Here is a 19,465-nt window from a genome sequence, read left to right on the forward strand (position 1 = left end):
ATCACACAATTCAATGAACATCTTGTCATATATTACCTAAGTTATCAGCATTAAGTCAGATATTACGGCTGATAATAAATTAACCACAATGGAACACAGTTATTTCAAAGCAGTGGCGTCGCCAAGGGGGGGCCAGGGGGCACGTGCCCCCCTGGAAAACCTAGTGCCCCCCGAGTGCCCCCATCTGAGATTTGGGTTGGTATAAAAAAATATATATATTTTGTTATATTCAACTCCCATCATCTGAGTTGGTTTTTCATAAGGACAATGAAGCACAGTAATTCGTATTTTCTTCAAATGGGCTGCGAAAAAATGAAAAAGTTTATCCTTGACCGTCGGGTATCGAAGTCGTAACCCGCGCCATCTTAATAGATAATGGGAGAAAACGAGAAGGACAAGAAAGGAGTCGGGGGTCATGCACACATGAATTCAACAAATGTAGGTTCTGTTGATAGGGTTAGGCATAATATCGACAACATGTGGTTCATATCCTCTGCAAAATTCTGCGCGTTGTTAAAATCTTTACCTCAAAAATAGCAATTTCTGGAGATATCTTCAGATCGAATTTAGCATCAAATGTGGCACCATTTTGCATCTAGCCCATCCTCCGTATGCGAAAATTTTCCAAAGAGGACCCCTCCCCCAGGACGGCGATCCGTATCCACCTAAGTGCCCCCATCACATGCTGGTGCCCCCCCCCGTGCCCCCCCCCCAGACTGAAAAGTCTGGTGACGCCACTGTTTCAAAGTTCAAGTGGAACAGAAATTTACCTATTAGAGCCAGCTATTTGATAACAGGTATTTGAATATTGTTCGACATTCCCAGTGTCTGTGGGTATCGGAATAAGAAGAAGAGTGATATTAATTATGCTATTTGATACATGTTAACGAGTCTGATAAAAGCCTGATAATAAATCAATTAACCACAATAGAACAGTTATTTCAAAGTTCAAGTGGAACAGAAATATACCTATCAGAGCCAGCTATTTGATAACAGGTACTTCAATGTGGTTCGACATTCGACATGCCCAGTTTCTGTTCGATGTGGATAAGGGGTGGGGATCGGAATTCGAAGAAGGGTGACATCGGTTATGTTATTTGGAGACATTTTAAACAACGCGACTCCTCGGTACGACAGTAGCATATTGAGCAAAATGAAAAATTATGTCGCGAAAACATTTAGTGGGATTCTCCAGAAGTCGGTAAATGTTTCTATACCACCGGCGGAGATTGATTAGGTTATTTTTTAACACCATATCCTAGGTAGTTTTAGTGCATTCTGAGCATTGCTTACTACGAGGGAGGGGGAGGGAGGGGGTGTAGTGGGTCGTGACGCTGTCCTCCTGGAAGGTCCTGGGTCTAGAAGTCCATGCAGGGTTGAAATGCTTCCCTCCCCCTTCTTAACAAAATGGAAAATATAGGAGTATAAGTGATTGCTTTTACATTTGTTTCTTTGTTTTTATTTCTTTACAACTCATAATATTTGTACAGAAATGGAGAGGAAAAGATTGGAAATACGAAACAGAAACTGATCTTACTCCAGAAGCCTTTGCAAGACAACACATAACTTCACATAATATCTTCCAATCTGTTGGCCACGAAAGGGTATTGGCTGTTGAGCTTTTCCAACTCATGAGATGCGTCTAGCATCGAATGGGTAATTTGTGGTTAGATTTAGGTTTTGCCTCTTTAATAGCCAGTATAATGCTTGTATGTCTTTATATTACAAACAGTATAGCAGTTACATCACACAAACATACATACAATATCCTCAGGCATGTACCGTAAACTTAATGATTAATTATTGGATGAACAAAACAGAGAAAGAAGCAAAATAGATACAAAATGAAACAAAACAAATAGATCCAATCACCGTAAAATTAGATGTAATTGTTATATATATCAAGACTTTTGGAGGTGAAAACCATATGGCACGCAAAGATGGTTAAAAGACTTGTACAGTTTCTTACATCCAGTGGGGGAAAGAATTATATCACTCATTAGGGACCAGTACACCCTTCCAGGCACCTAGCTAAACCCTTGCAGAGGGAAAAGAATTCATTCTTAAGGGTACCAAACATACCACATCCCCCCTCCTCAAGTAGAATCATCTGAACTACTATCATCCCTCACCCCCGTACCCCCTCCCATGTCATAATCAGGAGTTTTTCTTGGAACTGCCAGAAGATAGCTCACCATTCTTGACTAACGATGTGCACTGGATGCAAAATATGTCTGTGGGGGCAGGAGAGGGGGTCACAGATTTCAAATAAGAGTGGATGCTGATGCCCTGTGGTCTTCATGAAGGGGGGGGGGCTTGGGGGTCCTCCCCAGCAAAAAAAAAAACATTTAAACTTCACATGGTGCATTCTGAGGCACATTTAGACTATAAATTAGGTATTATGTACCTATATAAATGCAAGACCTCGGGTGAATGCAACAGGCCCCAAATAAACCACATTCACTGACTGATTATGGGAGGTGGAGGCCATGCCCCCCTCCCCTCCTCTTTTGTGCACACGACTATTCTTGACCAGAGTAATATTCATCCCATCACTCCTTACCTATTAATACCAATATGAACAGCAAATGCATTCTCTATATATAAGTCTCAGTGGTAATTAACATTGCAATTAATGTTGTTTTATATCAACTAGCTAACCAATACTGTACAATCTTCTTATTTCATCAATGTTATGATAGAACCACACCAGGCCTTTAAGTCACACACATTGTGCTATACGGTATAGGCTTCTGTCCTCAACATTGGCACAGTCCGTTAGGATGCAGTCTCAACATCACTTTTTAGATCATAATTCCAAGTTAACACTCAGATCTCTGCTTTCTCTTGAAATATTTTTTTCCTCTCAAGTACAAAAGGTGCAAAGTGCCAACAGTCTTGCAAACACTTGGATAATACACACCACCTATACCTCAATCTGTTTCATCCTGAAAAGTACTGACTCCAGGTGGGACAAGATATTCCAATTCTTAGAACCGAAGATGTCCTTTGCTCTTGACCATGTACCTGAGGAGAGAAGAAGTTCAATAAGGATCAATTTGTAGATTTGTATCATAAAACGCTGTATAGTAATCAATATTAAAAGAAATGCAAACCTTATTTACTGGCTAAAACGTAAAATGTCACAATCATACTTAGGACTCGTTCCAACAGGCCTTGCTTTGTGAGGTTACTATACTGGATCCTACTATAACCAAGAAAATCTCTGCTCATTCCACATAACTTTGTTCTCAGTTCCCTAGTCTTGTTTTGGTAAGAATCAGAACTGCTAACAGAATACAAATGTTTTAGTGTCATAGAAAATCGATTCTTGTGTAGGTCAGAATATTCTGCTTTTCTCTTTCACTTACACACTAATTTCAATACAAAAGAAAATATGTGGTTTTTAGAGTTGACGTAGTACCTCCACAAGACCCTTGTCATTTATGAATATTCATCACAGAAGCATAAGTTATGAACTCATAAGTAAATGTTCTTGATCATATAAGAAATTAATTATGGTAAAAGCTTGCTCTGAAAGAAAGTCAAACCAGTTTTGAATCTGACCAGCTATGAATATTCAGCTTTTTAGCATACTAATGATGAAGCTTATCCAATGTGAGAACTGACCCAAACTATACAAAAGCACTTATTGCCTACCAAATTTGCTATTATAATGAAAGTTTACTTTTGTTTTATTTGTTAGATATCAAATCCAGAAAAAAAGAATTGTGAATATTTCTACAGACATCTTTGTAATATCGAAAATTATGAAAGTAACAAAAGATTGCTTAATTCAAAATATTTGAACATTGGCTGACAGACTAGCTCCATCTAAGACAACTTGAAGTGAGCTAGACCAGATAAACCTGGTCTTGCATCAATTGCTTATAATTTAATGAATATAACTACTCTGTACAAGTCCTACATACTTACTTTTCTAATGAGTTCCAGAATTTAAGTAGCACAGCTCTGTCGTTGTGTCGTCTAGCTCTGTTGATATCCATGAGCTGAACGTTCCAATTAGCCACGTTCTTGTCCAAGGGCAGTTCGTCGTATTTCATGTGGAATGCCTTTACTGCAAGTAAATGAACGGGCGATACTTTATCTGATATTGCACGGGATAATCTTTCATCCTTATAAAGCTACAAACAGTGAGGCAAAATTGCCAATATTGATAGAATTATTAATTACTAGTTGACTGCACCTTTATCTGGACAAGAAGAATAACTATACAAAATTGAACAAAATATTGCACTATAATACTTGACTGGATCTTTTGAGCAATGAAATATGGTAATATGAAACGCAACCAGCGGGTACTATAATTTAGCAGTATCAAACCTGACTGTTAAAGAATAGGTAAGGTACATTAAAATACAATCTGTGGGTTATTACTCCAATATTTTGATCCAGAGACAATGGAATAAGTTTTTGAATTAAAACAATACATTAAATTTGTGGGACACAAATTTTTGTTTACCCCATTTAATATTACATAACTTGGCAATTCCATGTAAGTCAATTTTACTGAAACTACACAGATGTCTTTGTTAGCTGAAGGGATAACCAAATATGCATGAATGTTACATGGCTCAGTCAGTATAATAGAAAGTGTCAATACCACTCAATATGCAGAATTAAATGAAAGCACTTCAGCACTTACTTCTAGCAAAGATTTCTGTGGGTGATCCATCAGGCAGGACCCAAGGCCATCCTTTAAATTGCCAAGCTGGACCCTGGACAAACACAGCTACCACACGGTCCCTAAAAATCATAAGAAAATCCAAGTGAACTAAATCTATTAACAGCTGAACCTAAACTAGCAAGAAGAATTAATTCACATACGGTCACTATGTTTTGCATTTAAGTGAACACATCTTGGGATGTTTATTAACGAGTGGATATCTTTCCAAGCTTGTAAGTGCTACCTGAAAATGACAATTCCTTCTGCCATGTTCACTCTCCTCTCAGGCTTGTATTTCTTTAGAAAAAATTCAATGCCCTCTTCTAGCAACAGTTAGCTTATTAACCCTCCCCCACACAACCCACCCCATCCTGCCAGCTTTGAGTTCATTACTATACTCGCACAAAAGTTTTAATCATGCCCTTACCAATCTTGTGGGGTAAGTTTATTGATTGTATCTATGACACGATATGGAACAGTACTACCATCTTCTTTTCGTCTTTGGATCAGCACTTCGTTTTCCTTTCGTGTTCCACCAATCTTTTTAGCCTCTGTTGTCACAAATCTGAAAAGAAATCATATCTCAAATTTAATATTTCCCTAGTACAACAGATAACTTCATCAAAATCTAATTGAATCCCAATTTTATATAACATTATCAACCTTTACCTGCAATCAAAGTCATAAATACCAGCATCTTTCAACCAACAATCAAATGTATAGAACGATATCTTTCAACCTCAATTAAAATCAAATTCATATACAGGCCAGGAAAAAAGAGGTAACAAGGTAACCTCGTTCCCGGGAAATTTTAGTCACTCGCGGGAAATTTTGGAGCAGAGATAAAAAAAAAATTCTTCGTCACTCGCGGGAAATTTTGGAGCAGAGATAAAAAAATAAAATAACAGACAGCAAAAACATGAAGAGGGAGGAAGAAAAAAGAAAGATGGAAAGGGAAAAACGGGGGTTCCACAATGTCATTTACAGTTATCTTTCGCCACTTTTTTAATTTTTAAGATTTTTTGTACGAAAGATTGATATCTACGTATTGAAAGTATATTTTCTGGAGTAAACAATAGCCGATTAACGATATGAATATATCTGTACTATTCTTATGTATGTAGTTTATAATCGCGTATTTACGTAGCCCCTATGTTACATTCTTATTGTCTGAAGTTCCAAACACGTGGTGACTTGTTGATAGTTAAAAACTTTTCATTGTGAACTTTTGAACTTGAAGGGGTTGCCCTATTCCAATATCATGGAATAGTGGGGAACTCCCAATTTCTTTTTGTGTACGGATTACTAGTTTAATCCATGTGCGAACGTGATAATCTAATATCTTACGTCGAGTATGAATGAAGGATGGTGTGGGTTGCTTTTTTCCAAGGTTTGTGCTTTCCTTTTGGAAGTGTATGTTAAAATACAAAGGCCCTAATATAGCGTGTTATTTTTTATAACCGTGCGTGTAAGAGTATGTACAAACTGTAGCCTAGGCTATGCATATTGAATTTATGACATTGACAGTCTCGTAACTAAGTGCTTTGAACCATAGATGAAAGTTGAGGAAAATACCAGTTGTAGTTACGATACCGGGATTCATGTTGCAACAAAACGACTCATGTGCTACCATAACATGGTTTAACACATGTGTAGTACACTGGCAATCACTGTAAAAATGGACCACCAAATCGCGTCAATTGGGTCTTCAATTTTCAAAAAGCTTCAGCTTCTGAGGGGGGCACATCCCCCCTAAGACACCCCCCTACATTGCGTTCCGCAGCGGGAAATCCGACTTCATCGAATTTATGTTCCAGGGGAAAAAACATTTTTGCTGACTGTGTTCATATATCAGCACCTTTCTAACTAACCTTAAACCAATTTTATTGAATCATCTTTTCAAACTTACATTAATCACATTTACATTAATAACATCTTTCAGATTTTTATGTTAAACAAGTCTATATAACAGTACCTTCCAACCACACCTTGAAATCGAATTCATCTTTCAGTCTTACCTTAAGTCCTGAAGGAGGTCTTTAACATTGTACAATGTGACCATGGACGTGGTTCCTGCAGGAACAATGATGATGGGGGTTCTGGAGACCCTCTTTTGTGGTGTGTGTGGCTTAGACGCCGCCTCTGGCCTAGGTCGAGGATCTGGGGTTGGAGTCTTCTTCGCAACACCTTCCTGTAATTAGAGAATAACCATTGATTAAATGTTGAACGGAATTAGAGCACCTCACAATTCAAGAGGAAAGAAATAGCAAGTAGTTTATATCCAAATAAATTGCAGATGATGCTTGGGTTCTTTTACTTTAACCTTAGTTTCAATAGGACAGGAAGTTGGAACATTGCACCCATTGTGACCAAGGACATGTACAGTTAACACCAATTGTATGACCCTTACACTAGAGTTATATGGGCTTTGCTTTGTTGTATCAACCACTTGCAAACTCATAATTAGCCAGACACTTGTGGGATAACGGTTTCCAGAAAATATACTTTGGGCGCAGTATATAACTGCTGCCGACTGGAGGGATTGTCTCTGGGACATGTCATCATTGACCAGGGGCAATATAATGTCTGTAAAGCGCTTTGAGACCTATTGCTGGTGTAAAGCGCTATATAAAAATCAAATATTATATTATTACTGTCCAAGAAAGTGAACACATGAACAACGTTTTGCTCAGAAACCTGGACCCACATAACAAGTTCATTGTGTTCAAGCATGGTAGTTTTCCTCATAGACAGCTAAGAATGATACCAAATTCAATGCACACTGTAGCTTTCATGTATCGTATCTCATCAAAGTTTCACCAGAGGTTTACCAATTATTAACACAACCAAACTAGAAGACACAAAGTTCCTACCGTAACAGACTTCAGCGAAATTCCGTGGTAAGTTTTCATGGTGTCGATGTCAAAACCGGATGTTTCTGCAAGAAGAAGGGAAAATGTTTAAAGCACCCTGGATTAAGTAAATATCACTACAAAATAAAGTTGTTGGTTATTTAAATGTTCCAAGTTTTAAATTATAATAAGAAAAGTAAAGAAACCCAAGTAATTTTCTATGTTAAAACAGCCCTTTTTGATCAATTTTGTGCCACTACTTCATACAACCAGAAAGCAAGTTGGCTTTGTGATTCCTTGCCATACTATCTGACTAATGTAGAGCAAGTGAGTTAAATTTGTCCAAGAAATAAGTGAGAATCAGAAGAGATTTGTAGCAATCCCTTGTGGGCATCAACCTTGCCATTCACTCATAACGATTTTACAGTATAGAATTTTAAACCAAAATGTTTCAATAACCAGAAACAACAGTCTTCTTATGTGAAGAATAGACACATTTAACCAATTTTTAGCTAGCCATAACTGTAATATTTGATGCGATGTACATGATATGTTTAAACACTGTGAAATAGTTTTAAGAAAATGGCAAATTTTCCCCCATTTGAGATAATAATAATAATAATACGCAGTTCTTATAAAGCACAAATACACACTTAAGTCTCAATGCGCTGATTATTAACCCCTGGTCATTGGTAACTTGTCACACCCACACACCAAAGTGTGCACAATTCAATCAATCTCTCCTGGGGCACCACAGTGCACCACAACCACGTGTCCCCCGGGGGACTTCCCACAGGGTGCAGCCACAAACCGGCGCACGCAACTATATTTACAAGTTACCTCGCAGGTCCCCATTTATACACCTGGGTGAAGAGAGGCAATGGAGATAAAGCGCCTTGCCCAAGGACACAACGCAATGATCTGGCCAGGGCTCGAACCTGTAATCCTTAGATCACAAGTCCACTGCCTTAACCACTTGACCACAACGCCCCCAAGAGATAACCTATTGACCCCTTGAGCCAGTAATTCCCATTTGAGATGACCTGTTGACACCTTCAAGCTCAGAGGATGAAACCTGAAAGGAGGTTTAAGGGCACGTTTAGAGCAAGAGTATGAATTCTTAATCAGATCTCAGAAATTTTTGTTGAAAAGACCTATAGAAGAGCCCCTTCACAGAGTTAAACTGAACTGTATAACTACACTATGTTCACCACAATAAAACCATACCACTGGAGAATTAACAGATTACTTGTAACTTCCATTTTGGAGTTATCATATTTTAAAGGCTTTAAGACTTTGATGCCTGTTGATCTCATGTGAGCTTTGACCTCTACCAATCTGCAAATCATGTATGAAGTTCAACAAAGATGTACTTTTTGAATTATCGTGTTCACAAAGTTTTCAAACTTTGACCTCCGTTGGCTCCAATGACCATTGAACTTCACAGAAAGCAATAGGGTTCTTGTACTCAATAAGACAGATCCACACACCAAGTATGAAATTAATCTACCTTTAGCATTTTGAGTTACCTTGTTAGCAAGCAAGTGTCAGACACACACACCATTACCATCGCATAGATTCCTCAAAAACCTCATAAAAATAGAGGTATAGAGTAATAATTTCATAATCAAGTAAAAACGACCCAGGTTTATACAAACCTTCTTTGCTCTTAAATCTTTCCTGATCGTAACGGTTGTATTGTCCTTGATTAGCCTGTCGCCTTGCCTGAAAACACAAGGAAATCAATTGTTTATGGTAGATTTACAGCAGAATGTCTTCAATGAGCAGGTCAATTATGTTCATGATGTTAGTACGTCATGACATAATATAAGCACATTAAAATCTTAATATTTTTTTTTTCTTTTCTTTTCTCATTTAGTTGGAGATTTACAATTCTTGCCAGGTGAGATCTGAAAAAAGTTACAACTTGGCGAATTCATCTTTGAGGAACTAGTTTTCATTTCATTTAGTATAGTTGATGTTGAGAGCAAAGCTAGGTAGTGAAAATATGGAGGGGTTGGGATGGAGGGGAGGGAAGCTACAAGATATAGTACAAACATGGAAATGAAAGAAATTACAAAAGAAAAAATATATCACAACTCACACACACCAAGTAAACAAAATTTTTAAAACAACAAAATTATTATCTATGCAAGGATTTTAACCAGTGACCTCAGAATAAATGTACTGTAACTTGGTAGTTAAGGCTTTTACCAATGACCTTACATAGGGTTTTACCAGGGATCACTGCATAATACAGTCAATGCAACCCATGAAATATCACGGAAGGGATTTCCAAGGAAATAATAGTTTAAGTAAATCTGATATGCTCTATATTGCTAATTAGTTATTATCCAGTTAGTTTCCTCTTTTGCTTCTTAGTTAACCCAACAGTAGTTTTGTTATCATTCGGACAGTGTACCTGTTGTGATGGGGTCTGTTGTGGTTGGTGATGTGAACTGGAGGTGTGGCCACTGGAAGATGTTGTTTTGCCTTCTTCTTGCATTTTCACAGACTGCAGGATAGCAAAAATATTCTCTGAAAAAATCTGCAAGGAAACAGAGAAGAGATCATAACGTTATTTTAATATCGATGCTTGGTATCCCAATAACCATATCAGGTTTCTGCATCTTTTGTAAGATCTACCATAACACAACGATTGCTATTATTCACTTGATGATAAATGTATGTTAAACATCATAATAATTTACTGTAAACTTTGTACGTGACGTTATCGCTAGACCTAATATAATAAATATATTCTTTCCCATAAAGGGCAGTGTAATGTGTTCTTTCCTCTTTGGAAACCTTTCGAGCTGATGCATACTGTAGTACAGTAACAAACAATTTTTTCATGGACCTGGAAGAGAGAGGATCTTTTCAGATACCTCATGCTTGCTTTCATGATACCACAAGGCTGGGAGATATTTTGCATTCTTTAACATTTTGGTGAAGCAATTTAGCATTTTGTTTATAATATGATTTATTGTTATATAGATGCAGTAAGAATGAGTTGTCTGGGTTTAGTAGCTCAATTACATAAAGCACTTCTTGCATTTGAGCAGATTTATACAATGATTAACTTCTTTTTCTGTGAGATTTTTTTTTTATCTATTCATTATTAATGCCCATTACTTATTGGTACATTTGTAACACTGATACTGAATGTACAAGTATTACGTTAGATTTGAATGACATCATTAGTTACTCACTAATTGACCTTACTACTGGTGAATTGAAATCAATAGAGGGTACTTTAGTTTAATCAAATGCAATATCCTTTGAAGAAAAATATATCAAGCATGTTGACTAAGATTACCGGAAGTTGGAGACTTTAAACACAACGAGTTGCTGCACAGAGCGTGACCAAGCAACGGTTGTCACTCTACCTGGCATTAATGTACTGCGTCAGTAGAAAGTTATAAATACCTTTCCGTTGCTCCTTAAGACTGACGTTCTCGTTTTCCAGAGCCTCTCCCTGCTCATAATGTCTCTGGTGATATCAACCTCTGCATCAATGAAACTCCTCTGTTCCAGGCTGGTCGTACCCAGATCATCTTCATCTGTTTTCACCGAACCTCTCTTTTTGGCTTTTCTCTTGGCTTTGATAGCTGCAATCCTTTCCACTGACATAGTTTTGGAAAGGGACCTATATTTGAGAGATGACCAATGATGTTACGGAGAGGGATATTATTGAAAAAAAAAATGTTGATGTTCTTCTCGTACAAATGAGTGTGTTACTTTGCTAAGCCCACCAGGGTTTTTATTGATGCACTATCTTTCACAGCTTGAAATTCATTTGTATATATTCTTTGTTTTTCTCTTGTAAAGTTGTGAAGAAACAAATAAAACTGAAATATGTATCAATTCAATATTTCTGAGAGAAAGTTGAAATTTTCAATAAATAAGGACCTTTATGGAAACCAAATTTATAAAAGGCTTCTGTCTAAGATGATAAACATTTGGAAATGTATGGAAATGAAATGAACAGTATAGGCATCAACACAAACATTTTAGAAAATAACTTATTTTCATACAATGAGTAATGTTATCAGGTGAGACTGGGATGTGCATTCAATGATTAACAATGGATGGAACATCATATTGACAAAAACAATTTCAAAGTTGCCAGCATTTTACAACCAAAATGGAAGGGAGGGAAGGTGGAGGACCTGAGAAACCTTATTTATGGTGATGTTTTTTAAGAGAGTTCTATATATCAACCAAAGAAGTATTAAAATGTTTATTTTCAAACTAACCTGATGCTGTCGGTAGAGGCCAGAGCGCTTTCTTTCCGCTCTTCAAGCTTTTGAGCTAGCAGTTCCTACAAAAAAAGATTCATAATAAAGAATATTAATCATGTCTATCTAATAACATATCAAACTGAGAGATACTTTTAATTTTCATCACCTTAATCCACCAGCCAAAAGTCACCTCTTCCATGCACATACCCTACACAAAGTACTGTATTAATAGATCACAGATATGTTAGGCTCTTGAAAGTTGGCCAATGTATGAACCAGGTGAAAGAACTACTGCTCAAGATAAAGTCAAGTAAACTAGCTGAGGCATTTCAACATCCAAGTTCAAAATATTATAACATTGTATTTGAACTCCTTTTTAAAAAGCTACCTGCCTTTTGCTTTGCATCTTTCATTACAAATGTACAACATGAGACGATCTACAATCTCGACTCAGATAAACTGTGATATTAATGAACGAGGGTACAAGCAGATGACTAAAGCAGTGACTCAAGTTAAGTACATGTTGTGTCCACTGAGCATGGACCACTCTAACAGTCAACATTTGCATTCTAGTTACTAATCTCAAAAGTGAAAAGTAACAACAAATCGAACATGAAAGTCTTTATCAAATGTGACAAACACTACCAGTCCTATGAAATATTGGACAATGGTTAATTGCTCAATGAGACAATGGATCATAACTGAATCTGAGGTTCACCAAAAAAAATCTATATTTAATACAGAGCTTGTTAAATGAAGCACACTGAGCCAACATCTTGCTTCACAGCTTGTTCCATTTTGCAATATTTAAAATTAAAAATTGACTATTTAAGAAAATAAGCTGTTGGGATATGATATATCAATACCAAACTTCAAACCAAATATTTTGCAGAATCAATGCAAAAACTACTTAAACCAAATTACCTGAATCCCAAATAGCATCTTTCAAGCCTTGCAAAGCTGAGGAAAAATTGTGACACTCACCTTACCTTGACGGACTTCTTCATCAAAGTGAACCTTCTTACCAGGATCAATTTGAGTGTCTTCACTGGGTCTCTTCACCTGTGCGGGCCGTGATAATATCTCCAGGGGAGCACTCTTGTCAATGCTAGTTGATGTAGCTAAAGCACAAAACCAAAAATATGATGATGTTAGCATGAAAAGAATACAGATCATGTGAATGATAAATATGCACCTACATGTCTAAAGGGAAAAAAACCAACCAAGCAAGAAGTATGGGCATGTGAAAGTTGCATCAAGATTGCTATCAATTTCTTCTAGTTACAGGTGTTGTTCTAAACACATAAAATTGAATAAAAAAAAAAAGTATCCTCTTCAAGAAATTTTCAATCTAATTGAAGTACATGTCATATTCAGTCACTCCTTGAAGAACACATGTACAATCAAGGTAGTGGCATGCGACATTTACAGTATACCACTTTCTCATTAAGCACCTACGGATCTTCAGAAAAAAAAGTATGGGCATGTGAAAGTTCAAGGTTCAAGATTGCTATCATTTTCTTTTGTTGCACATTTCATTCTAAATACTGTCCATCAAATTGATTAAAACACTGTCAACATAATATAAACATGATGCAGAAGAGAAAAATGTCTCCCTGTTTTCAATTATTACTTGCAGTATACTTCATACACTGTAACTCCTTGAAGAGAATGCATGTGCAATGAAGGTGGAGAGATGTGACATTTATACCACTTTCTCATCAGCATAATCAGCAATTACAATCTACTGTTAGGTAAACTGTGTGTTGTACACTAAGAAATTGACTACAGTCCAACAATCACCAGTGGAATTGTTTCATATTTTGTATAGTTATATTTATTATTATTATATACCTTGCAAAGAAGATGCTGACAACAGAAGGACCCGGTCCCTACCGTACCGTATGGTGTGCACAATATACAGTAGTTCCACTCTAGGTCCATGTTGCTTTACAAATTCTTACCTACATTGCATTGCAAAATTGTGTATTTCTTAACCATGTAGCATTTCTATTAAGGCTACAATTTTCTGAAGAGGTTTGACGATTGAATTCTGAAATGGCTTGGCTACAATCTGATGGCACCATACAGAGTGGGTAAAGATGGGCCATAGTACTCAGAATTATTACCAGTTGCTTTATTCTACGAACATTGTACAGGATTGATGAAACAAGACCATAAGTTCAAAGAATTGCCCCCAAAAAAGCTTAAAGCTTTTCACTTAAATGTGAAGTACACAATGTATTTGTACTGGGTTTGCCAGTTAATAACTATGGTATCAGAAACACAGAAGGAGTTTTTACCCGGCACATAGACCTTCCAGTGAGATTAAGGAGTGTCAAATTATGTGGAAATAATATTACATGGCAAGGTCAGGGTAACACACAGTTTCAAGATCAAAGCAACACAAAATGCGACTATTACGAAAACCACAAGTCTAAATATGACATCTTTGCAGAAAATTAAAATATGAAGAGTGAGTCATTAACTAACCTACTTCCCCGTTCAAGTAGGCCAAGAGATCTCTCCTGTCTGGCCTACGAACCACAGGAATGTTGTCCGCCTAAAAGAAGAGAAGACAGTGTAATTTGTGTAAATTTTAAGGATCATTGCGGTGTTTTTGAGATGATCAAGATCCTCGTCTGCCAAGTTATGAGGTTGTTTCATGGTAATGCGGTTTATTTTAATACAGTGGGCAGCATTCAGCTATATAGAATTACGGTAATCATTTACACTAGAAAAATCCTTGGCTCGGTCAGAGTAAAAACAGTTTCAAGTTCAAATGCAACACAAAATGCAACTCTGACGAAACCACACATTTAAATATAAAGTTTTTGCAAAACTGCTGTCAGCAAAACCTTAAGATCATCCAGGTTGTCCAACAGACACTAACGCTGACTAACGTTTTGAAACATCAGCTCTGAAGAGCATACTTAAGGACCACCTGGTGCTTGAACTTTTACTCCCTAAATTATGTATTCACATCAGCTGCTGTCCAAAGTATGACAGCCACCTGCTTACTTTCATTTGATAAATTTACTTTTAAGACAGAAATGCATAGATTACTCACAGCTGTTCTTCTGACATACTGGGAGTGGTTGAGTTGGACATTCTTCAGGAGAAAGAGAATTGAATCTAAGGTGTAGTACTCTTTCTGAGATAATACGTCACGGCCAGTTCTGAAATAGGAAAAAATTTCATACTGCACAAGTTTGTAGAAATTTTCTGTAAACGGCAAACACCACCTCTAAACCAATGTTCCTGTTCAATTAGTTGGGTGCGATATGTGTTCCATGTGCCGCATCAAACTTACATGTAAAGTCAGTAGCCTACATTCCCTGTACAGACAGAAATGTACAGAATTCATAAGAAATATGACTGTAACTTGATGAATTTCAATTAAATACACCTGGAGAAACAATCTCCTGTAGTGTCACATTTTTTTCTCTATACTGCAGTTACAAAACTAAAATTAACCAAGTACTGTAGGCAGTTGTCAGGCTCTAAACGTTACTTTTCACAGTTAAAAATCTTGGGTCAAGATTGCAATCCAATCCTACTCTTTTAGTTACAGGCTTCATTCTAAATACTGTACATCAAGTTGAATATAAAATAATGTTTCCTTTTGAACAAACTAATTGTGAAGCAATAAGAGGAATTATGTCAACCTATAGTTTTCAAGGTCTTTAGATTAAAACATTCAGATGACCTCCATATTTACATACTGTAGTTGGCAATCACCGTGAACTAGTACTAGTAGTAATACCGTCCACAGGAGCAACTGCAGAATGCCACACAACCCACTTAATCCATTTGAAACAAATTGCTTTGAAGTCAGTTGAAACAATAGCAAGTTCTCTGGTTCCTATAACACATTGGTTTTGCCATGAAGAATGAAAAAACACATGTACAGTACGTATGAGACCTTTTCCAATGTGAGTCCAACCAGAGTTTCTTCAGTGGCACTGTTGCCTACTCTGTCAACAATGCCAAGTCAAGTATTTTAAGTATTACCATTTTGTCCAGAAGACTGTTCATGATGTTCAACTGTTAGTTGCTTTGCTGCGGCACTGGCTACCATGCCACATGAAATGTTTTAAGTAGGCTACCATCAGTTTGCACGTAACTGTGTTCAAAAGTATTCTTCAGTGTGAATTTTTGAAGTTGACAATGGAGCCAATCTATGGCCTAACTTTAGAATCCGTATCATATGAATGGGAAAGCTGACTTCGAATCGGCAAAATAAGGTTAGGGGTTAGAAAGTAGGGTTAAGGAGTAGGGTTAGGGGTTAGGAATTAGGGTTAGGAAGTAGGGAATATGGTTAGGGGTTAGGGAGTAGGGTAAGGAAGTAGGGAATAGGGTTAGGGATTAGGAAGTAGGGTCAATTGGTACGGATTCTAAATTAGTACCCAATCTATTCCAACCGCAGAATGTTGACAACAGACAACGGAGCAAGAGTAGCCGGCTACGGAGTGTGTTGTTGAATCTAAGCATCATTGCATTCTGCAAAAGCACCATCAGGTCAATAGGGTTATTCAATCTAAGGCCTTGTCTAGACTATGTGAATCTTAAAGTTACTTAGGCTAGCATTACTTCAAACACTATTTGCAGTGTAATCCGTTTAGGACTAGGCTGAATTATGTAATAAGTTTAACGTTAGGCCTTACGTTAGGCCTTACGTTGTGCATCTCTCTCTGACTAGGCCTAGGTCACAATAGCCTACTGCAATAACATACAACGTTAATCACCCGTATATGACGTAGTTTGTCTTAGCATCTTTCGGCCAAGAAAATTCGCCAAACAGGACTTGATCATCTTTCTCAATTATCTTCTTCTTGTTGATATTGTACTGACGCAGAATGCTAAGAACATCAGCCATAGCGAAAGATTTTGCAGTTGATTATTTGCCTTCACGTTGATTCTATGTCGTCTTCGTTCCGCATGCAAACAACTGTATACTACAGTATCTCAGACTCTGTGTGATATCGTGGAATACAGCTAAATCGTGCAGTACAGTGTAACTTTGTATTACGGGCACCCAGCAACGTTGTTTCATGTAGACTAACTATGCCCATGGCGACTTTCTTGAGTTCAAGGTTGGAATAGGTCTAATGTTTGTCACTATAGCCAGTACTCAGAGGAAGGGGGGAAAAACAGCAGTGATGTATTATTTGGTAAATAAACGGTCAGTAAAAAACGCCTCTAATTGCGGGGAATTTACCAAGTTAATAACTGAAGCAGACGGCAGCGAAATATAAGTATTTGGTTTATTTCATGAGTCAGTATCCTCCGCTTTTCCGTAACAACTTGATTAAAACAAGAGGGCAATCAATGGAGTTGCATACCATATGTTTATGGGTTTCATAATAGCATGTTTAAAATTAACACACTATAGGACTATTCATAAACTCCTTTTACCGATTGTGCTTTTACCACAGTTGCCATTGCATCTATATATGATAATTGAAAATGCCCTTTAAAGATTGTATCAGGCCGCAGTTACGGGCTGTTCAACATGTTACCTTTCGCTTTATTCGACCTTTGACCTCTGTTCTTTCTTTTGATGATCTTCAAGTCTGTAATGTCCCTATTGCTACTAATTTAAGGATTATTGGTTTCGCCGTTATTAAGAAGATTTTTTATATATATATAACAATGATATAGCAGGCGCGAATCCAGATTTACGACTCCGCGCCATAACACGTCTAAATGACCTCAAGACCAAAGGATCCACCCGGCCCTGGTAACCGCATAGGCTATTAGATGACTTGACAAAACCCATTATATTGTGTAATGGCAAAGACTTATATTTGATTTTTTTATAAACATAAAAATATGGGTCACAAAAATATTGGGGTCACAAAACTAGTTTTCTTGGTACATACAAATTTTTGGATAAAAAATTGCTCTCTTTTTGTCCTTTTGTCGGAACATAGAGACGTCGGAACATAGAGACGACGGAACATAGGGATGTCACCAACAGCATGAGTATAGTCTTTAGTGCACGATTTCTGCAATTACTGCATTTCCTCAGTGATATTAGTACGAGTAGGCTACTTCAGAGCACTATACTCTTTGCGCGAGAACGAGTACGTAAGTGGAGTATAGGTTGGTACACGTGGAATGCAAAGATGACTGAATTACGTGTGTTTACATTCCAGTCGATCCCAGTGATGCAGAACTGAGGAAATATTGGAACAAAAATATGTTAGGCTATACTATTTTCAACTATTCGCCATACTGAAGCTGTATAGGCCTATATGTTTATGATGGGTGCGCCTATTTTTTACTTGTTATTGTGAAAACATTGAATCACCGAAGATTTCCGACTTTTTTCAGATATGTTCTGATTATTGTGAGGGCTAAATCTGCATATTTGAGCAAATGTCGTATTGGTGAAGCATTTAGTTTAGTATAGTTTAGTAGAAAAAGAGGATCAGGAGGGACACTTATAGAGAAAAAAAACTGAAGACACAAATTACACTCAGACCCGACTACAATGCTTAAACTGCTTGTCCAAAGCATTCTTAAACCCATTGACACTACTTGCAAGTACAACTTTGAATCTGAAAAGTACTACATATCATTTTTAATTGAGGAAAAATGTTTTCGAATCGTGGGAGTGTTATAAATAATTCGCTTCAAAATTTCAAAGGAATTTTTCGGTCAGATTGGATAATGTTTTTATTCGCTTCAAACAAGGGGCATGACGGAAGATTTTCTACAAGGAGATAATTGCTAATATACTACTAAACACCGATTAAACCATACGGGCATTCATGCAGACGAGGGATATACAGCACTTCGTTAGGACAAACAACCCATATGTGCACGAATTTAAGTCAGCTTTTAGTAGGCCTATAGCGGGAGAAATGTATCAGTTGGTAAAGTATTAACCAATGGAAGTGTCTGCATCTTGAACGAAGGTGGGATATAGTCCATGCATGTTTTCTCGCAAATATCATTTATTGCAAAAGAAGAAATTTAGTCTCGAAATGAGCTGACCTGGTGCGATGTTCTACAAGATTAACAGTGATGAGAATCATCCTACTAAAAATTAGCCTGCACAAATCGAACAGAAATCTAAGAAAATCCCACATTTTGCCAAACTACAGAACACAAGTTTACAGAAACTCTTTATATACAGTTCTGTTTTTATACATTCAAACCGAGCACTTACAATGTTTGTTATAGTATGTTTTATGTATCAACTTTTCATATGTACGGTATTTCATCTGATATATATCATCTGAACTTTTTTTCTTTTCCTCTTATATTAGCTATTCTCCATTTTAAAGTATTCTTGGACTCCTTTTTTTATCAATTTTATATTTATACTGGAATGAATAACTGAATTGAAACGAAGTACTACATGCACTTTGTTTGTATTAAAGATGGCGCGTTAATTGCGAAACTTGAATATATCCACCCATTAAAGTTTCTTTTTCGTTCTAAACATTTTTTACCGTGTTTCTTATAGAACCAAATTGTTGTCGATTTGTATCAATATTGTCTCTAAAATGAGGAAAAGTTGACAAATTTCGAGGTCTCATTTCCAAATTGCTATTTAAATTTGGTACATGCCAATAGAAAAAATCTTTGCATGGGCAACGAAATGTTGAGTATCGACTTTTGACTATGAACTAGCTAATCGCTTCGCAATAATGTTGATTTCGCAACTC

The 19,465-nt window shown here is 36.9% G+C and overlaps 1 protein-coding gene across 1 annotated transcript; it reads right to left on the reverse strand.

Moving 5' to 3' along the window:
• Positions 1–1,432: 1,432 nt before the first annotated feature.
• LOC139963755 (parafibromin-like) lies at positions 1,433–16,801 on the reverse strand. Its single transcript, XM_071964869.1, has 14 exons — positions 16,532–16,801; positions 14,854–14,962; positions 14,277–14,346; positions 12,768–12,904; positions 11,799–11,863; positions 10,969–11,188; positions 9,962–10,087; positions 9,198–9,264; positions 7,561–7,625; positions 6,706–6,878; positions 5,115–5,252; positions 4,667–4,767; positions 3,937–4,078; positions 1,433–3,027 (listed from the first exon to the last, which is right to left on the reverse strand). Exons 1-14 carry the CDS (start codon positions 16,660–16,662, stop codon positions 2,991–2,993), a joined length of 1,581 nt encoding a protein of 526 aa, XP_071820970.1. The 5' UTR covers positions 16,663–16,801; the 3' UTR covers positions 1,433–2,990.
• Positions 16,802–19,465: the final 2,664 nt, after the last annotated feature.

This window comes from Apostichopus japonicus, chromosome 22 (genome assembly GCF_037975245.1).
Source record: "Apostichopus japonicus isolate 1M-3 chromosome 22, ASM3797524v1, whole genome shotgun sequence".
NCBI lineage: Eukaryota > Metazoa > Echinodermata > Holothuroidea > Aspidochirotida > Stichopodidae > Apostichopus > Apostichopus japonicus.

Bases quoted from the DNA above. Each gene is read 5' to 3' on its own strand.
- LOC139963755 (XM_071964869.1), bottom strand. From the start codon at position 16,662: ATGGCTGATGTTCTTAGCATTCTGCGTCAGTACAATATCAACAAGAAG. The intron at 11,864-12,767 runs GTGAGTGTCACA...CTTTTTTTGTAG, and splicing joins AAGAAGTCCGTCAAGGTAAG to GAACTGCTAGCTCAAAAGCT. The intron at 7,626-9,197 runs GTTTGTATAAAC...TTCTTCTTGCAG, and splicing joins AAGATTTAAGAGCAAAGAAG to AAACATCCGGTTTTGACATC.